General features: G+C 41.4%; 1 protein-coding gene across 1 annotated transcript in view; it reads left to right on the top strand.

The window, feature by feature from the left end:
* Positions 1-22459, top strand: part of asap2a (ArfGAP with SH3 domain, ankyrin repeat and PH domain 2a) — a 51701-nt gene extending 29242 nt beyond the window's left edge. The window contains exons 6-28 of the mRNA XM_019887203.1: positions 994-1123; positions 1777-1862; positions 2826-2901; positions 2978-3064; positions 3767-3870; positions 7116-7185; positions 7346-7433; positions 7962-8010; positions 8205-8371; positions 9178-9311; positions 9620-9714; positions 9803-9992; positions 10341-10426; positions 10667-10782; positions 11390-11457; positions 11538-11645; positions 11745-11958; positions 12695-12847; positions 12956-13061; positions 13671-13729; positions 16900-16979; positions 17065-17184; positions 20855-22459. Coding sequence (XP_019742762.1) covers positions 994-1123; positions 1777-1862; positions 2826-2901; positions 2978-3064; positions 3767-3870; positions 7116-7185; positions 7346-7433; positions 7962-8010; positions 8205-8371; positions 9178-9311; positions 9620-9714; positions 9803-9992; positions 10341-10426; positions 10667-10782; positions 11390-11457; positions 11538-11645; positions 11745-11958; positions 12695-12847; positions 12956-13061; positions 13671-13729; positions 16900-16979; positions 17065-17184; positions 20855-20929 — 2461 coding nt within the window. The 3' untranslated portion in view covers positions 20930-22459. The remainder of the gene's footprint in view (positions 1-993; positions 1124-1776; positions 1863-2825; positions 2902-2977; positions 3065-3766; positions 3871-7115; positions 7186-7345; positions 7434-7961; positions 8011-8204; positions 8372-9177; positions 9312-9619; positions 9715-9802; positions 9993-10340; positions 10427-10666; positions 10783-11389; positions 11458-11537; positions 11646-11744; positions 11959-12694; positions 12848-12955; positions 13062-13670; positions 13730-16899; positions 16980-17064; positions 17185-20854) is intronic.
* Positions 22460-25836: the final 3377 nt, after the last annotated feature.

The following is a 25836-nucleotide window of genomic DNA, read 5'->3' as shown; positions in this document are numbered from 1 at the left end:
AAACTCAAAATGGATATATAATCTCCTCATCAGATTATTACGTGTACACAATTGTCCCTGCTTTCGGGCAGAAAGAATTACCGGTAATTGAATAATTCCAATAAGTGCATTGCAAAAAAGTCAAAGAAAAATCAAAATTAAGTTGAGCGATGGTGGTGAGCAGTGGCAGTAGGTAGTGTGTCAAAGAGGGAGAATGTCCAAAGTTTGGGATAATTTTACACTTAAAAACAAAGTTAAATGACAGTGTCGCCAATAAAAAGCATAATTAACAGACTACAGCAGCCTGTCTACGATTGTAGCACAAGATACCCACGCTATTTTAATGTAGCCTACCACCGCCAGTTAAAGTTTATTGTAATGACCAAGCGGAAAATTGCAGGGTGACTTGGACCCTCCTTTTTATGTCGGTGCTATTCATACAGAATGGTGAAAGGCTAAAAAAGACACACTTGCTGAGTTTTACAGGCTGTTCAGAATGGGCCGCTGTCACATGCGCGCTTTACACGAGATGCAATGTTCTTTAAAAACAAAACGGCTTGTTCGCGCAATGGCCTCCTTCCATCTTTTTTTAACTTAATGGGCAGACAGATGCTGAAAACTAATGACTTCATATAATCTCTACATGACCACTCATCAAACACGCTGCAATATTTCTGAAATGAATAATCCAAGAAGTGCATCCTTTTTGCTAAATACGCCAAAGAATACCGACCACACGTTGCATGGAAATGGAGCCAACCCTCCGTTGTATGTGTTTCTCTCATTGCCTGCAGGAGTATGCACCATTGTTGGTCTTTGTTTAAAATCACATCCAGAAATTGGCAAGATACTCTCTCAAAATAAATCCCCTCATTTGTTTGTTTGCTTTTAAAACCAATAAAAATAAAGTAAAGGGAGTGATTTCTCACAAAGACCATTGTTGACCGTCTATTTGCGTTCACCGGCGGAGTTGAGGCGAATCAAATTTACCCCTGCAATCTTTCTCCTTGCCAGCACCAAGATAGAGAAGGAGAAGAAGGAGCATGCAAAGCAGCACGGCATGATCAGGACCGAGATTAGTGGGGCGGAAATTGCAGAGGAGATGGAGAAGGAGAGGAGATTCTTTCAGCTGCAGATGTGTGAGGTTAGTTTTGTTTAATTATTGCCGCTTGCCAAATTCCACTTGATTGGCGCTACTTTGATACCTCTGAGGTTGAACGCAATCCTTTCTGGGATGTTGGTCGACCTCACATTTGTTGGATTTGAAAAAAAAATCTTCTGGAAATACTGGAGAAATAATGTTGGCATCATCATACTTAATGAAATGTAAACCACTCGACGTTATAAATAAATTAAATGTGCAAAAGCTAGTACTTGTATCAGATGCATGATTGTGTTTCAAATTGCTGTCATTTTGCATTATGCCACTTCAGGTCTGTTTGAATTTATGGTTCCCCTATTTTACTACTTTCTAAAAAATGGCCACGAAAGCGCCAACCATAAGTAATAGCTGTTTGGAAAAATAACACTTTCACCAGAAAGAGTGCAAATGCCATTGTTGGACAAATATTTCAATCCAAAAGGTGTGTCCTTTGGATTTCGGATGCACACTTCATATGCTTTGTGATTGTAAAGTCTGAGCCGTTTTGATTTAAGATTTACTTTCACGAACTTGAAAGATACCACTTTGACTTTGAAGTGAACAAGATGAAAAGGGAGTGAAAATGTATTTAGAACAAAAATGTTCCCTCTGGCTGAACCTTTGTCCAAGCAAATCCATTTTGACATTTTTCGCAGTATCTGCTCAAAGTCAACGAGATCAAAATCAAGAAGGGAGTGGACCTGTTGCAGAACCTCATCAAGTACTTCCATGCACAGTGCAAGTACGACATACGCCCTATTTGGATTCATGCAATACCCTTAACAAATATTCATGGAAATACATTCACTAGTTTTTGCTCACTTTCTTGGTCAAGGTAAAACCTGACCAGGGTTATAATAGTTTGGGAATTTTCATTGTACCCTATTTGGTTTTTATTTCGTCTTCAGTTTTGTTTCTTCTTAGTTTTTATTCAATTTTGTTTTACAAAAAAACGCTTCATTTTAGTTTAGTTTTAATTAATTTGAGGGTTTTTTTTTAATTCATTGTATTTCTTGTATGCAAGATTAAAAAAAATCACAATAAGTATTTTGAGATAAAAATAAAGCATACATCTTAGTTTACATTAAAAAAAAAACACAAACATCCACAAATCAAATACAGGTAATAGCAGTCCACAGACTCTGAAGTACAATAAGGACAGTGTTTTGCTGCTAGATGGATCGCAACCCAAAAAAGACTGAAATAAATCTAGGATGTACTCGCTTTGCATCCCTGCTTTGCCAAATTGCTCACTTCTAAAGTGGATTTGTGGCTTGAATTCTTGTTGAGAAGTATTTATTAAAAAAAAAAAATCTCCAAATATGAACCAAAAACGGAGCCCGCTTGGGAACTTGCGGTGCGTGCCGGGCTGAGTGAAGTGACAAAAGCAGCAAACACAAAAGCTCGTCGCCTCGGAGCGAAATCGTCTGTTGGTGGCCACAACTCCCTGTTGACTGTTCTGTGGTATTGAAATAAATACATTTAAAATCAACTCCAAAGCCTCATCTAATAAATGAATGAAACAAAGACGAAGATTAAAATGAAGGACTATTTTGCTATAATTATAGGACGTTTTCATTAGTTTTGTGAACATAACATGTAGTTTCAGTTTGTTTTTCAAAAAGTATTTTCGTTTTTATTTTATTTCAGTAGCAACATTTTTTTTTTCAATTTTAATTTGTTATTCTATTATGTTTTTGTTCAGTTTTTTTCAGGATGGTCTCAAAGCTGTGGACAACTTGAAGCCTTCCATTGAAAAACTGGCCACCGATCTACACACAGTGAGGATTATTTTCTTTCCACTTCTTGAACCTCCAGTCTTTTGCTCTATACAACATTTTTGTATGTCATCACCAGATAAAACAAGTGCAAGATGAGGAGCGCAAGCAGCTGACTCAGTTAAGGGATGTTCTTAAGACGGCGCTACAAGTGGAGCAGAAGGAGGTAACAGACACACTCGACTGTATTTTGTTATTCAAAATATACCCTAAAAGTGATTACTTTCGGAACTGTTCATTTTTTTCTAAAGTTTACTGTGAATCTGTTGTCATATTGTTCCTTTTAGGCGACTTTAAAATTGTGCAATCTCTGGCGTCTGATTAGACAACTTTTGAAGTTCCACTCTAAGCACACACAAGTCCTCATTTGGTTAATCCGTATGCACAAAGAACTGTTGAAAATGTTAAAAATTGCATCTTCATCTTATCTGAAGTTTTCTCCTCTTTCTTACCGCCTCCACAATTCGTGAAACAAGTCTAGAAGAGTAAGTGTATCAAAACCAAACACAATTATGTATATTTTCATGTTGTTATTATCGGTGTTTTGCTTGTTTGTCGCATTGCTTGATTTGTTGAAATTAACTTTTTTTTTTATTGGGTGGAGGGTTGTGCGCAATTTTTTGGGGGCGAGGGGAGAAATGTGATCCTGTTGGCTATGTGCACGTCTGCTGTTAAGATATCAATATCGATACAATGGTATTAGTTTCATCACTGGCCTGGAGAAGTTTCCAGTTACCATACAGTACTCCTTGCTTTATTTTGGAGTAGGCCCTTACTACAGTGATATCATCCACCTGTCAATGTTGATATTGATTATTGATGGATAAAAGCTCCCGCTACAATATTTCCTTGGTGTGTGTTTTTCCAGGAATCCCAGGTGCGGCAGAGCACCACCTACAGTTTACATCAGCCGCAAGGCAACAAAGAGCACGGCACCGAGCGCAGCGGCTATCTTTACAAGAGAAGTGATGGGTAGGTTTTTAAAACAAACAAAAAAAAGTAGTACCGGTAGTTTTTTTTTTTTTGTCCACTGTAGATAGATACTTGAGTCATCCGCCGTTTTTTGTGACGCTTTTAGAGAAATATTAATGTAACCAAATGCGGTTGTAGTTTGTCTTGGTATAAAAATGCCTAACATGCATTTGTACAAACTATCCAATGGAACGTGTCTTATCTATGCCTCCGTGCCTCTGCTGATGAACTTGTGCTGCAGTTTGAGGAAAGTATGGCAGAAGAGGAAATGCACAGCAAAGAACGGATCCCTCACCATCCCGCACAGCACCGTAAGAAAAGCACCACTGTATAAACAAACAACATTAATGCGTTATGAGTCGCTTATGATGAAGTTTTTTTTCAACTGAAATGGATTGATTTCATCCCCATTGCCTGCTAATATATCCAATGTTGTCAACTCCACATCACCTTCTTTTGTCCGTCTTGCAGGCAACCAGACCGCCGGCCAAACTCAATTTGCTCACCTGTCAGGTGAAGCACAATCCCGATGAGAAGAAGAGCTTTGACCTCATATCTCGTAAGACCAGCCCTTCTTTTTACTTTGATGGATGAATGGAATTCTTTCAGATGGTGCAATGTGGTGGTTTTTGCTAGCTGTAGGCTGTATCCATCAAAATGACAAAATCATGAACAATTTGACTTCTTGTGGGGAGAATCTTTGAGTTTCACTTTTTGAATTGAACTACTGAAATAAACAATTTCTTCACAATATTCTAATTTATTGAGATGCGGCTGTAATTCGGTGCTCATCCAGAAAATCATTCAATTCTGATATATTTCCGGACTAAAGTTATAATGTTATCAGGATTAGTTTTGTTGTTGGTGAAAAATGTCTCTACCAATAAGTCTTTTCGGTGTAAAAATCTATTAAGATTTCAAGATTTCTTTGGCCTTATAATCAAGCCTATACAATGTACAGTAACATAAATCAATCCTTAAGCTTTCCGAACGAGAACATCATCCAAGGTCTTAACAATTTTGATTTCCATTTTAAAATGTTGCCAAATCAACTCAATGATGAATTAATTCTCTGCTTAATTTTCTTTCAGATGACAGAACGTATCACTTTCAGGCCGAAGATGACCAGGACTGCCAAATGTAAGAGCCCATTTGGTCTTTTTCCTAAAGAGAGTCTTCACTCAAGTTCCTCCTGTTTACCCACTTGAACAATTTTCCAGTTCACACAGAGACTATTTACCCCACTTTCACTTCACCCTTTGTTCATTCTCACCTACTTTCTCTTCCTCCTCATCCCTTCCTGTGTGTGTCTTCTCTCCTCCTCCTCCCTGCAGTTGGATCTCAGTGCTCCAGAACAGCAAGGAGGAGGCGCTGAACCAGGCCTTCAAAGGCGACCAGCATGTCGGCGAGAACAACATCGTGCAGGAATTGACCAAGGCCATCCTGGCCGAAGTGAAGAGGATGACGGGGAATGACGTGTGCTGCGATTGTGGAGCGCCCAGTAAGTGATGACAATGGAATATGATTGACAGGAAAAAAAATCAATCCAGTTGTCCACCGTGCCGCCACACAGCATATAATATGGTTTATCATTTTGAAGGGATTTGTATTTAAATCCCCACAGTAAATTTGACCATGTGTCCTTCAGCAGTCATATAAAGCCAGTTTGGACTAAAAAGACGTTTGGCAGCTGTTAAACTTTTTCAAGGACATGTCACAGTTTCACACTCGCGACACACCTTCCACGGCTCTTTGTGTCGAAAGCAATTGTTGTTCTAGCACTGACATCACCATTGGATGAATAAATCCGACTATTATGCCTCTGATGTGCTAATTTACTGGGCACGCAGGTGAAAGAGGATTATTCCACAAATGGTTGATGGTGGGAGGCCTCGATTTGTACATATATTGTCCATTTTAAAAAATAAGATTGAAACAGGTGTAAGCAAAATATGCCTTGAGGACTACATATGGTCTCTTTACATTATCAAAAGCGCTATTATATTTGTTGCACGTATAGTTTTTGAGCTTGATTAGTTCAAATGCATTCATTCATTTTTAAATTAATTTTCATTCATTTATCCTGTGAAATAATGGACTCATTTATTCTGAATAGTGATATGAAATATTTGTACAATTAATTTCCATATACGTTCATTGATTAATTAATTATGTTATCACTCTTCCTGATGGTGAAATCGAGGTGTCTTTTTGAGCTACTTGTGCCATGTTATCGACAGTACAGACACTTTTTGAGGAAATGCAATATCTGCAGTCCAACATGCAATTTTCTTGTTCTTTTTCCAGACCCGACGTGGCTCTCCACCAACTTGGGCATCCTCACGTGTATTGAATGTTCCGGCATCCACCGGGAGCTGGGAGTCCATTACTCCAGGATCCAGTCACTCACTCTGGATGTACTTAGCACCTCCGAGCTCTTGGTAGGCTACTGTTCGTATTTCTCATCTCCCTGTGCTCCTCCAGCTTTCGCATCCATAATTCTGGAAAATTGGGGCAGCATGAAAGCGGCAGAAGAGGTCGCCATACTTTGAATAGCTTGCATGTTTTGGAGGGTTTACAAATTGTTTGACTTTGACTCACCACCTGTGGCTGTGCGCCAGATAAAATGACCCCATGTTGTAAAACGCAGGGTACTGTTTGGGGGCGAGGGGAGAAATGTGATCCTGTTGGCTATGTGCACGTCTGCTGTTAAGATATCAATATCGATACAATGGTATTAGTTTCATCACTGGCCTGGAGAAGTTTCCAGTTACCATACAGTACTCCTTGCTTTATTTTGGAGTAGGCCCTTACTACAGTGATATCAATCACCTGTCAATGTTGATATTGATTATTGATGGATAAAAGCTCCCGCTACAATATTTCCTTGGTGTGTGTTTTTCCAGGAATCCCAGGTGCGGCAGAGCACCACCTACAGTTTACATCAGCCGCAAGGCAACAAAGAGCACGGCACCGAGCGCAGCGGCTATCTTTACAAGAGAAGTGATGGGTAGGTTTTTAAAACAAACAAAAAAAAGTAGTAATTTTTTTTTTTTTGTCCACTGTAGATAGATACTTGATTCATCCGCCGTTTTTTGTGACGCTTTTAGAGAAATATTAATGTAACCAAATGCGGTTGTAGTTTGTCTTGGTATAAAAATGCCTAACATGCATTTGTACAAACTGTCCAATGGAATGTGTCTTATCTATGCCTCCGTGCCTCTGCTGATGAACTTGTGCTGCAGTTTGAGGAAAGTATGGCAGAAGAGGAAATGCACAGCAAAGAACGGATACCTCACCATCCCGCACAGCACCGTAAGAAAACCACCACTGTATCAACAAACAACATTAATGCGTTATGAGTCGCTTATGATGAAGTTTTTTTTCAACTGAAATGGATTGATTTCATCCCCATTGCCTGCTAATATATCCAATGTTGTCAACTCCACATCACCTTCTTTTGTCCGTCCTGCAGGCGAACAGACCGCCGGCCAAACTCAATCTGCTCACCTGTCAGGTGAAGCACAATCCCGACGAGAAGAAGAGCTTTGACCTCATATCTCGTAAGACCAGCCCTTCTTTTTACTTTGATGGATGAATGGAATTCTTTCCGATGGTGAAATGTGGTGGTTTTTGCTAGCTGTAGGCTGTATCCATCAAAATGACAAAATCATGAACGATTTGACTTCTTGTGGGGAGAATCTTTGAGTTTCACTTTTTGAATTGAACTACTGAAATAAACAATTTCTTCACAATATTCTAATTTATTGAGATGCGGCTGTAATTCGGTGCTCATCCAGAAAATCATTCAATTCTGATATATTTCCGGACTAAAGTTATAATGTTATCAGGATTAGTTTTGTTGTTGGTGAAAAATGTCTCTACCAATAAGTCTTTTCGGTGTAAAAATCTATTAAGATTTCAAGATTTCTTTGCCATAATAACAAAGCCTATACAATGTACAGTAACATAAATCGATCCTTAAGCTTTCCGAACGAGAACATCATCCAAGGTCTTAACAATTTTGATTTCCATTTTAAAATCTTGCCAAAGCAACTCAATGATGAATTCTCTGCTTAATTTTCTTTCAGATGACAGAACGTATCACTTTCAGGCCGAAGATGACCAGGACTGCCAAATGTAAGAGCCCATTTGGTCTTTTTCCTAAAGAGAGTCTTCACTCAAGTTCCTCCTGTTTACCCACTTGAACAATTTTCCAGTTCACACAGAGACTATTTACCCCACTTTCACTTCACCCTTTGTTCATTCTCACCTACTTTCTCTTCCTCCTCATCCCTTCCTGTGTGTGTCTTCTCTCCTCCTCCTCCCTGCAGTTGGATCTCAGTGCTCCAGAACAGCAAGGAGGAGGCGCTGAACCAGGCCTTCAAAGGCGACCAGCATGTCGGCGAGAACAACATCGTGCAGGAATTGACCAAGGCCATCCTGGCCGAAGTGAAGAGGATGACGGGGAATGACGTGTGCTGCGATTGTGGAGCGCCCAGTAAGTGATGACAATGGAATATGATTGACAGGAAAAAAAATCAATCCAGTTGTCCACCGTGCCGCCACACAGCATATAATATGGTTTATCATTTTGAAGGGATTTGTATTTAAATCCCCACAGTAAATTTGACCATGTGTCCTTCAGCAGTCATATAAAGCCAGTTTGGACTAAAAAGACGTTTGGCAGCTGTTAAACTTTTTCAAGGACATGTCACAGTTTCACACTCGCGACACACCTTCCACGCCTCTTTGTGTCGAAAGCAATTGTTGTTCTAGCACTGACATCACCATTGGATGAATAAATCCGACTATTATGCCTCTGATGTGCTAATTTACTGGGCACGCAGGTGAAAGAGGATTATTCCACAAATGGTTGATGGTGGGAGGCCTCGATTTGTACATATATTGTCCATTTTAAAAAATAAGATTGAAACAGGTGTAAGCAAAATATGCCTTGAGGATTACATATGGTCTCTTTACATTATCAAAAGCGCTATTATATTTGTTGCACGTATAGTTTTTGAGCTTGATTAGTTCAAATGCATTCATTCATTTTTTAATTAATTTTCATTCATTTATCCTGTGAAATAATGGACTCATTTATTCTGAATAGTGATATGAAATATTTGTACAATTAATTTCCATATACGTTCATTGATTAATTAATTATGTTACCACTCTTCCTGATGGTGAAATGGAGGTGTCTTTTTGAACTACTTGTGCCATGTTATCGATAGTACAGACACTTTTTGAGGAAATGCAATATCTGCAGTCCAATATGCAATTTTCTTGTTCTTTTTCCAGACCCGACGTGGCTCTCCACCAACTTGGGCATCCTCACGTGTATTGAATGTTCCGGCATCCACCGGGAGCTGGGAGTCCATTACTCCAGGATCCAGTCACTCACTCTGGATGTACTTAGCACCTCCGAGCTCTTGGTAGGCTACTGTTCGTATTTCTCATCTCCCTGTGCTCCTCCAACTTTCGCATCCATAATTCTGGAAAATTGGGGCAGCATGAAAGCGGCAGAAGAGGTCGCCATACTTTGAATAGCTTGCATGTTTTGGAGGGTTTACAAATTGTTTGACTTTGACTCACCACCTGTGGCTGTGCGCCAGATAAAATGACCCCATGTTGTAAAACGCAGGGTACTGTTGAGGCTGTCTGCCACTCCCTGATTTAAATGTTGAATCAATGCTGTGCTGTTCAATGCGGTGCCTCACTGCTCCACATGCGCGTTCCGCAGCTGGCCAAGAATGTGGGGAATGCAGGCTTCAATGAAATCATGGAGGCAGGTTTAAGTGCTGAAAAAGCAGTGAAACCCAACCCCGCCAGTGACATGTAAGTGCTCTCCTCCCTACTCGTCGCCGCCATCGTTACACGCGTGAATGACACCGCTGATGAGCTGACACTCGGCATCTCCCATCAGGCAGGCGAGGAAAGACTTCATCGTCGCCAAGTACACCGAGAAGCGCTTCGCCAGGAAGAAATGTCCCGACTCGGCTTCGCGGCTCCACACGCTGTGCGATGCCGTCAAAGCTCGTGACATTATCTCCCTCATTCAGGTCTACTCTGAGGGAGTGGACCTGATGGAACCCATACCGCTAGCCAATGGACATGTCAGTACCCCCATTTGCACTCATTGGCACAACATCAGGTATAGGCGAGCTGTGTCAGAAATTCTGTCTTCCCAAATATAAGACAGTAAACCTGCGTTTATTGCAGGGATTACATTCCAAACTTACTCAATGGGATATACCAAAAACTATTTGGGTTGCAGCAGGGCCACAGTAGGTGCACTGCGATATAGCAGGGAAACACTGTACATTTATGGAATGTTGTGGCATTCCTTCATCCTTTCCGAATGATTTTGTAACATGATCTCTTTTGGTTGTTGATTTATGTCTCGCTCTGTTGCGTTGTCCAAACAGAAAGGTCAAATAATGCTAATCTATTGTGTCCCTTAGGAGCAAGGAGAGACCGCCCTCCATCTGGCTGTCAGGCTGGTGGACAGGACCTCTCTTCACATCATCGACTTCCTCACCCAGAACAGGTGAACAAAAACTACACCGGTGAAAATCACTGAGCAGACGGCTCATTTGGCGAGCCTATTAAACGGCGATATGTTACAATGGTCCATTTATCCAAGTGACATTTAAAAGGTGCTGCCTGTCTAATGTTGACATTAGCTGGAGGGCGGATGCCTCTAAACCTGATTATGGGTACAAAACGTAGTATTTTACTTCATCAGAACAACTGCTTTTATTCATCTCTTTGCTATATCTGTTTGCAGTTTAAATTTGGATAAGCAGACGGCTAAAGGCAGCACGGCGCTGCACTACTGCTGTCTGACTGACAACAGTGAGTGTCTGAAGCTGCTGTTACGGGGGAAAGCCTCCATAGACATCGGTAAGCAAGGAGGTCTTCTTCTTTTGGTTTTTATTTACACTCGGTAAGTATTCATTTAAAATGATCGGAGTTGTACAGTAGTGGAGAACTGCACTGCAACACTCTGAGAGTGGGAGATTTCTTTTGGTTAAAAAAAGAAAAAATTCCATACAATGGCAGTGCAGTTTCTGATACGACTCGTGTTGAGTTTAATGTTACCAAATGAAATGTCCAGTGAGCCTTTTTTTTACCAACATATAGGTTACGTGGTATATTTGCATGTGTGCATTGTTATCTGCATCTATCATCTCCAGTGTTCTTCAGTTGAACAAAAATGGACAAATGAGAAGGCTGTATATGGACATCATGGTTACACATGCTGATTTTCTCTCACACAAACACACATCTGTAAGGTTTAGTTCCCAAGAGGTTCGGCTCCATAACGACTCTTTCTCACAACACTAATCTTTCCTCTGCTGTGGCCTGTCGTCAACAAAACACACTGATAATGTCCACAGAGAGGCAGAGGGCTCAGTGTGGGAAACGTTTTGTGTCAGTGAGGGGAAGGAAAGCGGGTCGAATGTTTGCTCCATTACTGACCCTGCATTGCTCCGGTCTCCCCTTTCAGCTAACGAGGCTGGGGAGACGCCGCTGGACATCGCTCGTAGGCTCAAACACCTCCAGTGTGAAGAGCTGGTGAGCTCACTGCTTTTGACCACAGGTGCTCACAGGTGACTTGCAACATGCATGCTCAGTTTTTACATCTGTGTGCTCAGTTGAACCAAGCGTTGGCAGGGAAATTCAACGCGCACGTCCATGTGGAGTATGAATGGTGCCTGCAGCATGAAGACTTGGATGAGAGTGATGAGGATCTCGATGAGAAGGTGAGAGTATTTCCAGTGGGTTTGGAGACACAGTAAGACATGGCGCACATGCCTGTTTCGCACTGAATTGAGACTTCCATCTTCCTCTGTGCGCTACAGCCCAGCCCCCACCGCAGAGAAGAGCGTCCGGTCAGCTGTTACACACCGAGCACCAACTCCCACTTGCATGGCCGCGACACCAAGGACAAGCAGCGCTCCTATCTGCCAAATTTGGTCAACAACGAGACCTACGGCACCATCGTCAACAACAACCCTCCGCAGCACGGACTGCCCGCCACCACCTCTGCCCCACCACTTCCGCCGAGGAACCTGGGTACAATGTTCCCCGTTATATTTTATTAATAAACACCCTTCAGCCATTTATTGCATGCTGGGTGAAGAGAGTGAATACAATAAGCACACTCAGGAAGTAGTTACTGTCAGCCACAGCTCTCACGCAGACACTCACATGCAGACTTGTTGATGTCATGCCACCCCACCAGGCCCCACCACTAAAACGTTACATACGGTATTTTCTGTATGTTTTAAGCTTACGCTACAATTTTTCATGTTCATGTACACGTGTTAAAAAAACGTACATATAAATTTAAATGTATTTCAAGTGTGTGGGAAGAGTAAAGCCAGAAAAAAAATACTATGCTCTTTCCGTATTGCAAATTGCTCTCGTGATAAAATGGGTTCACTGTAATGCTTTTTGCCCATGTTAAAAACAACTGACATCATGTCTGCATTTGGAAGCTCTATAACTTCTGCAGCAAACCAATTTAATTTCTTAAAGAAAAGGCTCTTTGATTGCATACGTGCTACGGAAGAAAAAAAAAAACATAGTGTAGCTCCACTGGCCAACCGCATTGTGACATGCCCATCAAAGATCCACTTTAATAACGTTAGTGGTCGTTTGGAGCTGCGCCAAGGAGCACCTCGTCTCCCAGCCGCACCATTACTCACCTTCCCTCTCCCCCTATTAATGTCCCTCTCAATTTCACTCACGGGTAATCTGATTTTCCCTTCCTTCTTTTGACGAGCCTCCTCTTCTTCCTCATTCACAGTCCAGTTGGCAGGCCTCGGCGGGACGAGTCAGCCCTCGTCGTCCAGCGGCTGGAAGCCCGCTTCCTTAGAACTGGTTGGTCGGCAAAGATCATCTTCGGATCCCCCCAACATGCACCCCCCTGCTCCGCCTATTCGGCTTACCTCTACAGCCGGTAAGAATGATGCAAGTTATATTATACGTATATATGTATAAAGTAAATATAATTGAATGAAGGATGAAAGGATATGCGAAATAAAGGCGGTATCACGATATGCCACAGGTTTGGGTCCTTCTCCTGCAGGAAAGATCGACTCACTTAGTTCACAATCCAAGTCGGGGCAAGGACCTGCTGGATCGAGAAGCAGTCAACAAAAGTCACCGGCAGGGTGAGTTTCAGATGAACAATCCTACTGTGTATGCATTTACTTTGGTGTTAGGTTAAAGTAGGTTTGGTAGTTTTTTTTCACACGTTTTCACAAATCTCCGATTGATTAGATATTTACAAATAGTATGGGAAGTTTACAAGTTTATGCCAAAAATAAAATCAAGAAACTATTGTCAGTTATTGCAATACGGTAGTTTCAGTAGTTCGGTAATTTATGGTAGGTAGGATTGTGTAAAAATAACACTGGCCTAAAATGTTGCTGTTAGTTGGTTGTGTTAGGTCAGTCCAGTACTAGTTTAGGTAGTGAGCAGGACTGAAAATATAGTAACTGCATGTACTGTGTGTTTTCGTAAATATTGGGTATTTTTTTGGTTTGTTGATTCCGCTAGTCACGGTAGTTAACTGAATTAAGAACGGCGGGATTCCTATGAATGTTACATGATTGGTTAGTGAGTTAGTTGTCTGGATTGGCAGCTCTCGTATTGCAGGTGTATCTAATGAAGTGTCTGTCCATAGTCAAGTATAACAAGATGACCTTTGGCCGAGTAGCCATTCCACATCCTGTTCTGCATTCCGTCAGTGAATCACTTGTTTTCCTTCTGTTTTCCAGGAATGATAAAAGTTTCAACCGAACACCACTAAATCGGACAGCATCTATTGAGCGCCCAAGTGAGTAAACTGATGAAAACAAACACCAAAAAAAAAGGAAGCCTTGCGTGGGCAGGGGGACGGTTAAAAGGCTACATGTCAGTTTTTTCTCCATCCGGTGACTTGTTAAAATGATCGGAGTTGTACAGTAGTGGAGAACTGCACTGCAACACTCTGAGAGTGGGAGATTTCTTTTGGTTAAAAAAAGAAAAAATTCCATACAATGGCAGTGCAGTTTCTGATACGACTCGTGTTGAGTTTAATGTTACCAAATGAAATGTCCAGTGAGCCTTTTTTTTACCAACATATAGGTTACGTGGTATATTTGCATGTGTGCATTGTTATCTGCATCTATCATCTCCAGTGTTCTTCAGTTGAACAAAAATGGACAAATGAGAAGGCTGTATATGGACATCATGGTTACACATGCTGATTTTCTCTCACACAAACACACATCTGTAAGGTTTAGTTCCCAAGAGGTTCGGCTCCATAACGACTCTTTCTCACAACACTAATCTTTCCTCTGCTGTGGCCTGTCGTCAACAAAACACACTGATAATGTCCACAGAGAGGCAGAGGGCTCAGTGTGGGAAACGTTTTGTGTCAGTGAGGGGAAGGAAAGCGGGTCGAATGTTTGCTCCATTACTGACCCTGCATTTCTTCGGTCTCCCCTTTCAGCTAACGAGGCCGGGGAGACGCCGCTGGACATTGCTCGTAGGCTCAAACACCTCCAGTGTGAAGAGCTGGTGAGCTCACTGCTTTTGACCACAGGTGCTCACAGGTGACTTGCAACATGCATGCTCAGTTTTTACATCTGTGTGCTCAGTTGAACCAAGCGTTGGCAGGGAAATTCAACGCGCACGTCCATGTGGAGTATGAATGGTGCCTGCAGCATGAAGACTTGGATGAGAGTGATGAGGATCTCGATGAGAAGGTGAGAGTATTTCCAGTGGGTTTGGAGACACAGTAAGACATGGCGCACATGTCTGTTTCGCACTGAATTGAGACTTCCATCTTCCTCTGTGCGCTACAGCCCAGCCCCCACCGCAGAGAAGAGCGTCCGGTCAGCTGTTACACACCGAGCACCAACTCCCACTTGCATGGCCGCGACACCAAGGACAAGCAGCGCTCCTATCTGCCAAATTTGGTCAACAACGAGACCTACGGCACCATCGTCAACAACAACCCTCCGCAGCACGGACTGCCCGCCACCACCTCTGCCCCACCACTTCCGCCGAGGAACCTGGGTACAATGTTCCCCGTTATATTTTATTAATAAACACCCTTCAGCCATTTATTGCATGCTGGGTGAAGAGAGTGAATACAATAAGCACACTCAGGAAGTAGTTACTGTCAGCCACAGCTCTCACGCAGACACTCACATGCAGACTTGTTGATGTCATGCCACCCCACCAGGCCCCACCACTAAAACGTTACATACGGTATTTTCTGTATGTTTTAAGCTTACGCTACAATTTTTCATGTTCATGTACACGTGTTAAAAAAACGTACATATAAATTTAAATGTATTTCAAGTGTGTGGGAAGAGTAAAGCCAGAAAAAAAATACTATGCTCTTTCCGTATTGCAAATTGCTCTCGTGATAAAATGGGTTCACTGTAATGCTTTTTGCCCATGTTAAAAACAACTGACATCATGTCTGCATTTGGAAGCTCTATAACTTCTGCAGCAAACCAATTTAATTTCTTAAAGAAAAGGCTCTTTGATTGCATACGTGCTACGGAAGAAAAAAAAAAACATAGTGTAGCTCCACTGGCCAACCGCATTGTGACATGCCCATCAAAGATCCACTTTAATAACGTTAGTGGTCGTTTGGAGCTGCGCCAAGGAGCACCTCGTCTCCCAGCCGCACCATTACTCACCTTCCCTCTCCCCCTATTAATGTCCCTCTCAATTTCACTCACGGGTAATCTGATTTTCCCTTCCTTCTTTTGACGAGCCTCCTCTTCTTCCTCATTCACAGTCCAGTTGGCAGGCCTCGGCGGGACGAGTCAGCCCTCGTCGTCCAGCGGCTGGAAGCCCGCTTCCTTAGAACTGGTTGGTCGGCAAAGATCATCTTCGGATCCCCCCAACATGCACCCCCCTGCTCCGCCTATTCGGCTTACCTCTACAGCCGGTAAGCATGATGCAAGTTATATTATACGTATATATGTATAAAGTAAATATAATTGAATGAAGGATGAAAGGATATGCGAAATAAAGGCGGTATCACGATATGCCACAGGTTTGGGTCCTTCTCCTGCAGGAAAGATCGACTCACTTAGTTCACAATCCAAGTCGGGGCAAGGACCTGCTGGATCGAGAAGCAGTCAACAAAAGTCACCGGCAGGGTGAGTTTCAGATGAACAATCCTACTGTGTATGCATTTACTTTGGTGTTAGGTTAAAGTAGGTTTGGTAGTTTTTTTTCACACGTTTTCACAAATCTCCGATTGATTAGATATTTACAAATAGTATGGGAAGTTTACAAGTTTATGCCAAAAATAAAATCAAGAAACTATTGTCAGTTATTGCAATACGGTAGTTTCAGTAGTTCGGTAATTTATGGTAGGTAGGATTGTGTAAAAATAACACTGGCCTAAAATGTTGCTGTTAGTTGGTTGTGTTAGGTCAGTCCAGTACTAGTTTAGGTAGTGAGCAGGACTGAAAATATAGTAACTGCATGTACTGTGTGTTTTCGTAAATATTGGGTATTTTTTTGGTTTGTTGATTCCGCTAGTCACGGTAGTTAACTGAATTAAGAACGGCGGGATTCCTATGAATGTTACATGATTGGTTAGTGAGTTAGTTGTCTGGATTGGCAGCTCTCGTATTGCAGGTGTATCTAATGAAGTGTCTGTCCATAGTCAAGTATAACAAGATGACCTTTGGCCGAGTAGCCATTCCACATCCTGTTCTGCATTCCGTCAGTGAATCACTTGTTTTCCTTCTGTTTTCCAGGAATGATAAAAGTTTCAACCGAACACCACTAAATCGGACAGCATCTATTGAGCGCCCAAGTGAGTAAACTGATGAAAACAAACACCAAAAAAAAAGGAAGCCTTGCGTGGGCAGGGGGACGGTTAAAAGGCTACATGTCAGTTTTTTCTCCATCCGGTGACTTGATAGTTTTTGCTGTGGAAGCGTGCAACCCTTGTTTTATTTGCGATATCATTTCCTCTTCCCGGTCCAGCTAAGGAAGTGCCAGGATGCCCCCAGAGCTCCATAGGTCACGCTCTGCCTTCAGCCCACCACTCTCGGAAGGCCTACACTGTGAGTTAATCCTTTTTTTTTTTTTTGTCCTTGTCTTGTTAACTACTTTGTCGAATTGTCCCACTATGTTCTACTGTATCATCAGAAGCACAGGCCGAAGCGAGTGAAGGCCATGTACAACTGTATGGCAGACAACCCAGATGAACTAACCTTCTCGGAGGGCGAGGTCATTGTGGTGGATGGGGAGGAGGACCAGGAGTGGTGGGTCAGTATCCCAATGTGTGTGTATATGGATGTTTGTGTCTTTCAGTACCAGCAACATGCAACAATGCATATACCAATTGTATCAAAAAAAATAATTGCAAATGTGTCTTATTAAGCATGTAGTGTAAATCTAGCCTGAATACTGTAGACACATTTTTGAAAACAGGTCACTCTGTGACCAAGTGAGTTTTTGAAGATGACATCTTTGTGTGTAAATGATCAAAACTGTTGTCGTGCGTGCGTGCGTGTCCAGCATTTCCATTTGTTTTTCATTTTATTGTGAATGCTTCTTTTTTTAATTATTATTCTTGGAATGTCTGTTAGGTGTGAGGTAACCGTATTTTTAGAATTAAAAAAAAATAATAATAAATACAATTAACTGTGCAGAACGTAAACATGGATGCACACAACCTTGCGGAGTGACCATCTGTCAATTTACTAGAATGTAATCGGTGTTAAAGATAGCATCTCCACATTACTTTTTAAAACAATGTGCACTGTCTTCAAACGTTTATTAATTCGAGAGACAGGTTTTTTTTTTTGGGTGCTATTAGTTGGGTTAGTAACAGCGTTCAAATGGTCTCAGCAATTAAATTGTCTGTGTGTGAACAATAGCATTTATCAATACTTCCCATCTATATTCTATTTTCCTAATGGGAAACGGGGAGGCGTCTATTTGATTGAGGTATTCATTTATTCAAGTGACTAATGCAACCAGTGACTAATTCATTCTCGGCATCTATTAGAATCGAGGCCGCAATTTGTGAAAATACGGTAATTGTCATGCACCCTCAAAACGATCCCTGGTCTCAGTTCCACGGTAACCATGGTAGCGTTCGCAAAAAGCTCTGAGCTCATCTTGAACCGTGTCTCACACAAGCGCACACAAAATCCCCCTCCTCACCCCCACTTTACCCCCACTCTCGCTTCCTCTGTGGAGCCCCTTGTGCGAAAGTGAACCACCAGCTGCAGCCTTTGAATTTGGCCGTCCTCACTGTCCCCCCCCCTTAAGGTCTCCAACATCCTCTCTGAGCATTGAGTGTTGTTCGTGCTGCTGTATTTTCTTTGCCAGTGCACAAACATGTTCTAGCTTTGTCATTTTCAGGTGTAGAAATGACTAAATGGAGCTTTTCAATGTTGTCTTCATTGTCAAGGTAATGATCGGACAATCTTGTTGTCCGCATCTTAGTCAAATAGCCGTCTTGTGTCCTGTGAAGTAATGAATCTCCTTGTCATCAACCAATATGAAAAGCATACCGTATTTTTCAGACTTAAGTCGTTTTGGAGTATAAGTAGCACGAGTCCAAAAAATGCATCCTGGTCAATCATTGTGCCTTTTAATGCTGTAAATACTGTATGTAGTACGTTTATGTTGTGGCGGAAGCTACACGGTAAACTGGTGTTATGCCACACATTAGTTGCCATGACGACTACCTATTCTTCTTCCGCTTCTTCGTCTATTTCTTCTTCTGCTTTTGTTTGGCGGTTGGCAAATAGTTTTGGTGCATTCCCTCAACCAGCAAATCAAAATGGGGCTTTTGGGTGTCAGTCCGAGCTCTGATTGGAATATATACAAGTCGCACCTGAGTATAAATCGCAGGACCTGCCAAACTATGAAAATAAGTGCAACTTATAGTCCGAAAAATACGGTCATTAAAGGGACAGTGTGTAAAAATGTGTTTATTTTTCCATGTTCACGATTTCAAAAACTCACTATTCATTTCAATAATGTGCAAAAAATTGCAGGTGAAGTAATCGTAATTACTCCCCTACACGAGGCCGCCATGTTTCATCGCCATCTCTCTGCTACGGATACCCGAAGGAGAAAAACTTAGCGAACGTAGTTCCTCAACATGATGACTACTGCATATGTATCAAATGCAATGCGCTTACTCCGTCACTTGAGGGAATACTAGAATTTTTTTATGATGACATTTTGCTTGCACCTCTGCTGAAGAATTTGGTGGAAGTCTTGCACAGTTGTGGTCTTGCCGTACCGTGCGTGCTTCAAAATGCATCACTTTGAGCTTATGGCATTACATTCTATTGGTTCAACACTAGATGGCACTAAATTGTACACACTGTACCTTAAACAATAGGCATCATTTCACCCAAAACCCTTCCAGCAAGCCCTTTCTTGTAGTGCGTAGCTGTGTGTGTGTGTGTGTGTGTGTGTGTGTGTGTGTGTGTGTGTGTGTGTGTGTGTGTGTGTGTGTGTGTGTGTGTGTGTGTGCGCGCTTTAGAAGCTGAATCTTTTTGTGCCCAATTTCCATGAAAGTTACTGAAGGGAAGCCATCGGCCAAGCGAGAGAAAAAGTTTTAAATTATGTATAGAGAAAGTTGCAAATATTTTTGATGACATGACAAAGAAATGTTCAAGTCCGCTGAAACCTCTAAAATGGAACTTAATCAGTTTCAGTATGCTACTTGTACAGTTCAAACTGTTTTTCCCATCGGAAATACAGAGGTGTTATGATGTACAAGTACGAGATGTATGAGAGCATCTGTGACTACATTTTTAACTCTGAAATCATACTTAATCAATGAAATGAAAGAAAATTCTGTTAATATGATGCAACGCCACACTGTGCTACTTCTGGTGTGACCAGACATACAGTACAGATACAAACAAAGTCACAAGTTACTATTGTATTGTATTGTCTGTCTACATGAGTTGCTGCACCATGTGTGTTCAAATATCCCATACCTATAACACTCCGACAGATGCTCTTTGTTAACCCAATAACAACATTTTGCATTGTTAGTGTTAAGCTAACAGACTTTTCTAAGGCAAGCGGCAGTGGTTGATATAAATACACCTTTGTTTAAGGTTTCACTTGACAAAACCTTGGCTCACATTTTGAAAAACACCTAACGTGTGAGACGAGGTACTGCTCGAATGACAAGAATCTATTTCAGGGTCCAACTAAATTTATCATCGACACACATTATGTTTTGCGTAATTATCATCTGTCACACAAGTGCAACAACAAGAAATAAACTCCTGTATAGTACAACTAAAATAAAGTCAAACTACTTATGTTTCAGAGGCTTGCCAGACATGTAATGAGGATAGTGGGGTCTTTTAGGTATTGCTGAATTAAATATATTCGCATGAGCATTCCATTTTCCATCGTGCTCATTTCTTGTTTGTCTATTCCAGCCGACTTCCAGCAGGAAGCGGATATGCAGTGGTACGCCAGCCAATCGCAGGGCACATAAACAAACAACCATTCAGCCGCATTAACGTTCATTTGGGGAGCGTGGGGGCAGAGGGAAGGTGTAGTCCTGTGGGAAAATCCACTCATGGATTGGGAAAACATGCACACTCCATACAGGATAGCTGAGTCCTCACCACACAAGTCAAATTTTAAAAGCAATCTCACTGGCCGTGGTATTTCTTTCGATCAAGACACTAAATTATTTCTTGTTTTTTTCCCGTATTTTATTCTTCTGAAATTTGTTTGAATTCCAAACTTTGGAGGTTCTACTGCATCTAATCATGAATATTGACAACAAAATGGAGTCATATGCATAAGAAATGAACTATTTAGCTCCAATAGGTGTGTGCTGTCGTAATTCTAGTTAAAATTTGGTCTAAACATAAAATGGTTGCCCTCATGTGGAGAGTAGTGTTTTGTGCTCATGTTCGCCTTGTGGCCTCTTTTCCAGCTGGGCCACATTGAAGGAGATCCGATGAGACGAGGAGCCTTCCCGGTCACCTTTGTACACTTCATTGTGGACTGAAATGTCACTACGGGGGAGGTCAGCAACTGTGCAAATTCAAAGTCCCGGCGTCCCCTCTCGGTGACCGTGATGACATTCAGTGGTGTTTTTGAACTGCCTGGTGTTTGTGACGAGAACACAACCGAAATGATTGTAGTGAATGACATCTCACGATAAATGCACTTTCCCTTGCCACGCCGTCACACAGGATGAAGGTTGTGCACCACTCTCTTCCTCATCCTCATCACCCTCCAAGTGAAATGATCAGGCAGCAGGCCTTAACTGTGCACGAGTAAATGAAAACACATTTATGGCGGAGGTTGACTTCACGATGCCGCTTTAAGAACAAGCCAAAGGATGGCAGGAGGCTTCCCAATTGTCCCATTTTGGGAGAGAAAAAAAAACGACCAATCACGTTTCATGTTATACTCGCTCTGCCTTGTAATGTAAGTGAGCAGCATTACTCCTTCTTTTAGTGTGTGTGTGTGTGTGTGTGTGCGTGCGTGCGTGTGTCATCTCTGCCTTATTAAGCAGCAAGGAAATGTCTCTGTGTCGTAAACTGACAGTGTAAAAATATCGCCAAAAATATCATAACTGCCCCCTTTGGAGTTCAAGTGCATTATTATTATATGGCGATGACACAAGAACGTAAGTGTGCATATTTTTGACAAAAATAACCCTTACTATCACACTTTTGCTCAATACACTGATTTTAAATGTATAGTTTGCACAATGAAACATGACTCATTTTCACACGTTTGAGATTATGCTAAACGTTGCCAGGATCCTTTCAAATGGTGCAAAACTGTCTTCACAAACATCGATATACGACACATTTTCAAATTGCAAAAAAAGCCCCACATAAAATGTTGAATATTGGAATATAAAACACAACTCTTTCGTGCTTTGCCACTTTTTTTGTTGTGTATCATTTCCACAATTAAGAGATCCATTCAACTTCAAATTTACCCAGACTATGAATACCGGTACTTTTGAATGTACCTGTGTGCGTGCGTGCTCATTCTATGTCTGTGTGACGAGCGTTTGACATTCTGCCTCTCTTGTCTAGACATTTCTCTTGTGTGTTGACATTTCCATTGGTCCACACAAGAAAAATGCCCGGATAAGCTTCATTGACTCCATTAGACAACTAACGTCCACCTTCCTGCATTTGTACAGAAAGTGCGTTGTTTTTCATATTAACACAAGCATTCAATGTAATTAATTTCGAGTTGTGTTGCGGAGCAACTGTGTGGACGCAAAAATCATAATGAATGTTCCTTTTGAAGCTGACACCATCAGAGCCTTGGTGAGTGACAAAAATTGCAGCTAATATTCATCGTGTTTTTATTATTATTATTATTAACTCACTGGAAACAGGATCTAATCTATACATGTGTAAATAGATGTGTATCTTATTTAAATGTAGAGAGTCTGGAGGGGACACTGACAGCTGGAATTTAGTGTGAGTGTAGAAAAAAAATCATCAGTTGTCGTCTTTGGATGTACATAAATGGGGAATGAAACTGGAATAAAATGACATAAAGCGTGTCCTGTCGTTGCTTCCGGGAAGCGTGATGAAAGTGGCTCAGTATGTGCAAATGTTCATTGATTCGAAAGCTTTTAAAGCAAGGTGCCCGTTCTGTTCCATTAATGTTGAGTCCACTTAAGGCTTGACTCCAACGAGTGCGAGTATATCAAGTGTCCAGCACTTCCTCATGTCCTGACAGCTTCCTTCCATTCTCTTTTCCACTGTAGGTGAGAAGCAATTCAGAACCCAAAAAAAATCATATGGCTAATAATCCTTTATTAGCCTGTCAATTGTGTTTACTCCTGTACCAAAAGTCATTCATCACCCTCTGAGAAATTGTTCATTTTTTTTCCAAAGGAAACTTCAGTTGACAGCTCACTTTGCTAGTGAGCTGGGCTGTGAGAGGTTTTTATTTTTAGTTCTTAGGTTACAAAGAATAAAGTGGTCTTATTGTTAGTTCTGTGCAATTGAGATCAGATTAAGATTGTATTCGGGCCCCAGAGCAAAATGAGTTTGACGCCCCTGCTCAACTGGAAAAATAGTGTTGAAAATGGATGGATGTTAGCTTTCTAATGGGCTATTTAGCCACCAGCTATCTACCCAGACCGTAGACCAGTAGATTAACGGGCAATAAATTTTGGTGATAGATAAAGTAATTGAATGTACCGGTACATAATGATCAAACTGTTGCCAGTACATGCGAAGTAACAGGTTGACATTCTTAACTGTCATGCAAGTGTAAAGAGAAGTGATCCCCTGTACATTAAAACTAAAATGAAGTTGTCTGTGTGTGCCCTGCGATTGGCTGGCAACCAGTTCAGAGTGTACCTTGCCTTCTGCTGGAAGATGACTGGGATAGGCTCCAGCATGCCCGCGACCCTCATGAGGATAAGTGGATCAGAGAATTGATGTATGGATGTATAAAATAAAATGGCTCACTTTTTGAAGACGGTGTGCTCTGCTATTTATTTTGACATCTGCTGTATTGCTTCTGTTAGCTTGTTAGCTGCTTCCTTATGTTTTAATTTTCTTTCCTCATATTGTCAGGCCACAGTTTTCCTTAGCACAGTGTCAGTTACGGTTTTCCAGAACATTTTGGATAAACTCCAAACTGTACCACTATGGGAATTTACATTGCACAGTAGGTCTTGTGTGTGTGCCTGCTGGCTCAGCAAAAGCAGAACAATATGAATGACAGTAGGCACAGTCGAGGAGTAAGCTGGGTTTCTATCTTAAGTTATCTCGTCCAGCGGGCTCCCAACATCCAAAAACACTTCCTGTAACATGCCCCTTGTACAACTACTGACTATATTAGGAGCTTTGCAACAATATAAACTACTCACATAATTGATGTTGTAAGCAAAACTTTGTGGGATTTTTTTTTTTTTTTTTAGAAATTAAAAAAAATAAACCTTCCACAGCTGCTATGGATGAATGGGAACTTTCAAATGTGCTTTTATACTATGCATAGGGTAGAGCCTCAAATGTGATTCCTGAAAAGGTCCTTTGTGAGAGAAAAACATTTTGAAGTTATCCATCCATCATTTTCTGTTACATTTATTCTCATTGGGGCTAACTCTAGCTAACATTCAGCGAGGGGCAGAGGTACACCCTGGACTGGTCACCTGACAATCACTGGGCATGTATGTACAAATAAACAACCATATACAGTACATGGACACAATGAACAATCACCTGACATCTACCTGCATTACACATGATTCATTGATAGCCCACTGACTACACTGTTGCATTGTGGTCTTTTGTAATACCCCACAAAATAAAAACAAGCTCATTACCATAGTCTTTTTGTTTTATTTGTCAACTGATCACAGGTGTCAAACTTGACCTGACAGCACCCATTCTTTTGCACGCGCTGCCCTCTAGCGGAAATAATGAATAGTTACAAAAGACATCAGACCAAAAAAAAAAATAGTCTTACTATTTTTGAGAAAGAAAATGAATGCAGTCAGAAAAAAAACACCCACGCTAGACTCATCTTAATCTCAATGAAATATTTAAAGTGCATTCAAAGTCAGAAAATGTTTGTTTTCAAACCCTTGGTAGAGTATATGACAGTTACCATTAGGTGGTGTTGTCAGCCAACTCCAAGAAATAAAATGCACAGCCAAGGTGTATATGGTCCCGATGATTGACATCCATCCAACTTTCTGAACCGCTTTATCCTGACTAGGGTTGCAGGCCTGTTGGAGTCTATCCCAGCTGACTTCTGGCAGTTGGCAGTGTTCACCACACAATCGGGCACACATAGACAAATAACCATTCGCACTCTTAGTAACACCTTAGAGCAATTTAGAGTGATCAGTTAACCTACCATGCGTTTTTGGAATGTGGGAGGAAACCAGAAAAAACCCACGCAGGCACAGAAAGAACATGCAAACACCACGCAGGAAGGCCGGAATCGAACCCATGACTGTGAGGCGGATGTGCTAACCAGTCGTCCACCGTGCCGTACATATATACAATATTAAAATAACGGAATTAAAACGATATGCAGGTAAAATTTTCAAAACAGTCCAGGAAAAAAATACTCCAATAATGGACGTTTGTATCCAATTACGTGTTCTTTTGTATATATTTCTTTTAATTTATGTGCACACGTTATTTAAAGCGACCATTTACGTTGTTTATTCTTATTATAAATCTAATGATGTCAGATAAATTGACATATTCAAAGAACCGCTGCAGCTGGACCAGATGTAGAACCCCGTCCCATTTTTTACGTCACACTTCCCGAAGAGCAAAAGAAATGTAGGCGGGTTCTACAAAATTTCTGAGCAGATCCCAATTTGCCCCGAGGCCTGTAACTCAAATACGTTTCCTTCTTTTCTTTACCGTGATTGGCTGTCGAGATTTCACTTTCTCCAAATCACTGGAAGCTTTCCCATCGACTCGCTCCCTGTTTCACTGCCACCAAAGATACTCTGCTGCCAAGAGGTTTACCCGTACTTCTACTGTCGTCGTATTTATTATCTAATAGGTTGCCATTACGGCATAAATGCTGTGTTAAGACGCGTTTAGAAGTAAGTTAGTGTTCCCACGTCTTAGAATTAAGTCTTGTGTTCATTCCGGAAAAAAACGTAAGGTTTCCACGGATGTTCCAGACGGCCATGCGTGTTAAACGCGTTTTGGATTTGTTTACACTTCAAACTAATACTGTTTGTATTGCATTTGGTAAATTACACCACCAAGATGAGAAACAACATACTTATCTCTAAAATGACTGAACAAACTAATTGAAAGGACATTTCTGGTGCTGTTGAAAGAAAAGAAACGGAGACGTTAGTGTTGCTCTCGCTTTACTTTTCTTCTCTTTGTCTGGATGTGCGCCCTGGATGACACCCGCTCTTCCAGACACAGCGGCAGCAGCAGCACC

This window comes from Hippocampus comes, unplaced genomic scaffold (genome assembly GCF_001891065.2).
Source record: "Hippocampus comes isolate QL1 unplaced genomic scaffold, H_comes_QL1_v1.1 scaffold176, whole genome shotgun sequence".
In the NCBI taxonomy this organism is placed as follows: domain Eukaryota; kingdom Metazoa; phylum Chordata; class Actinopteri; order Syngnathiformes; family Syngnathidae; genus Hippocampus; species Hippocampus comes.
The sequence above is the reverse complement of the archived record's forward strand: the minus strand, read 5'-3'. Positions and strand labels throughout refer to the sequence as shown.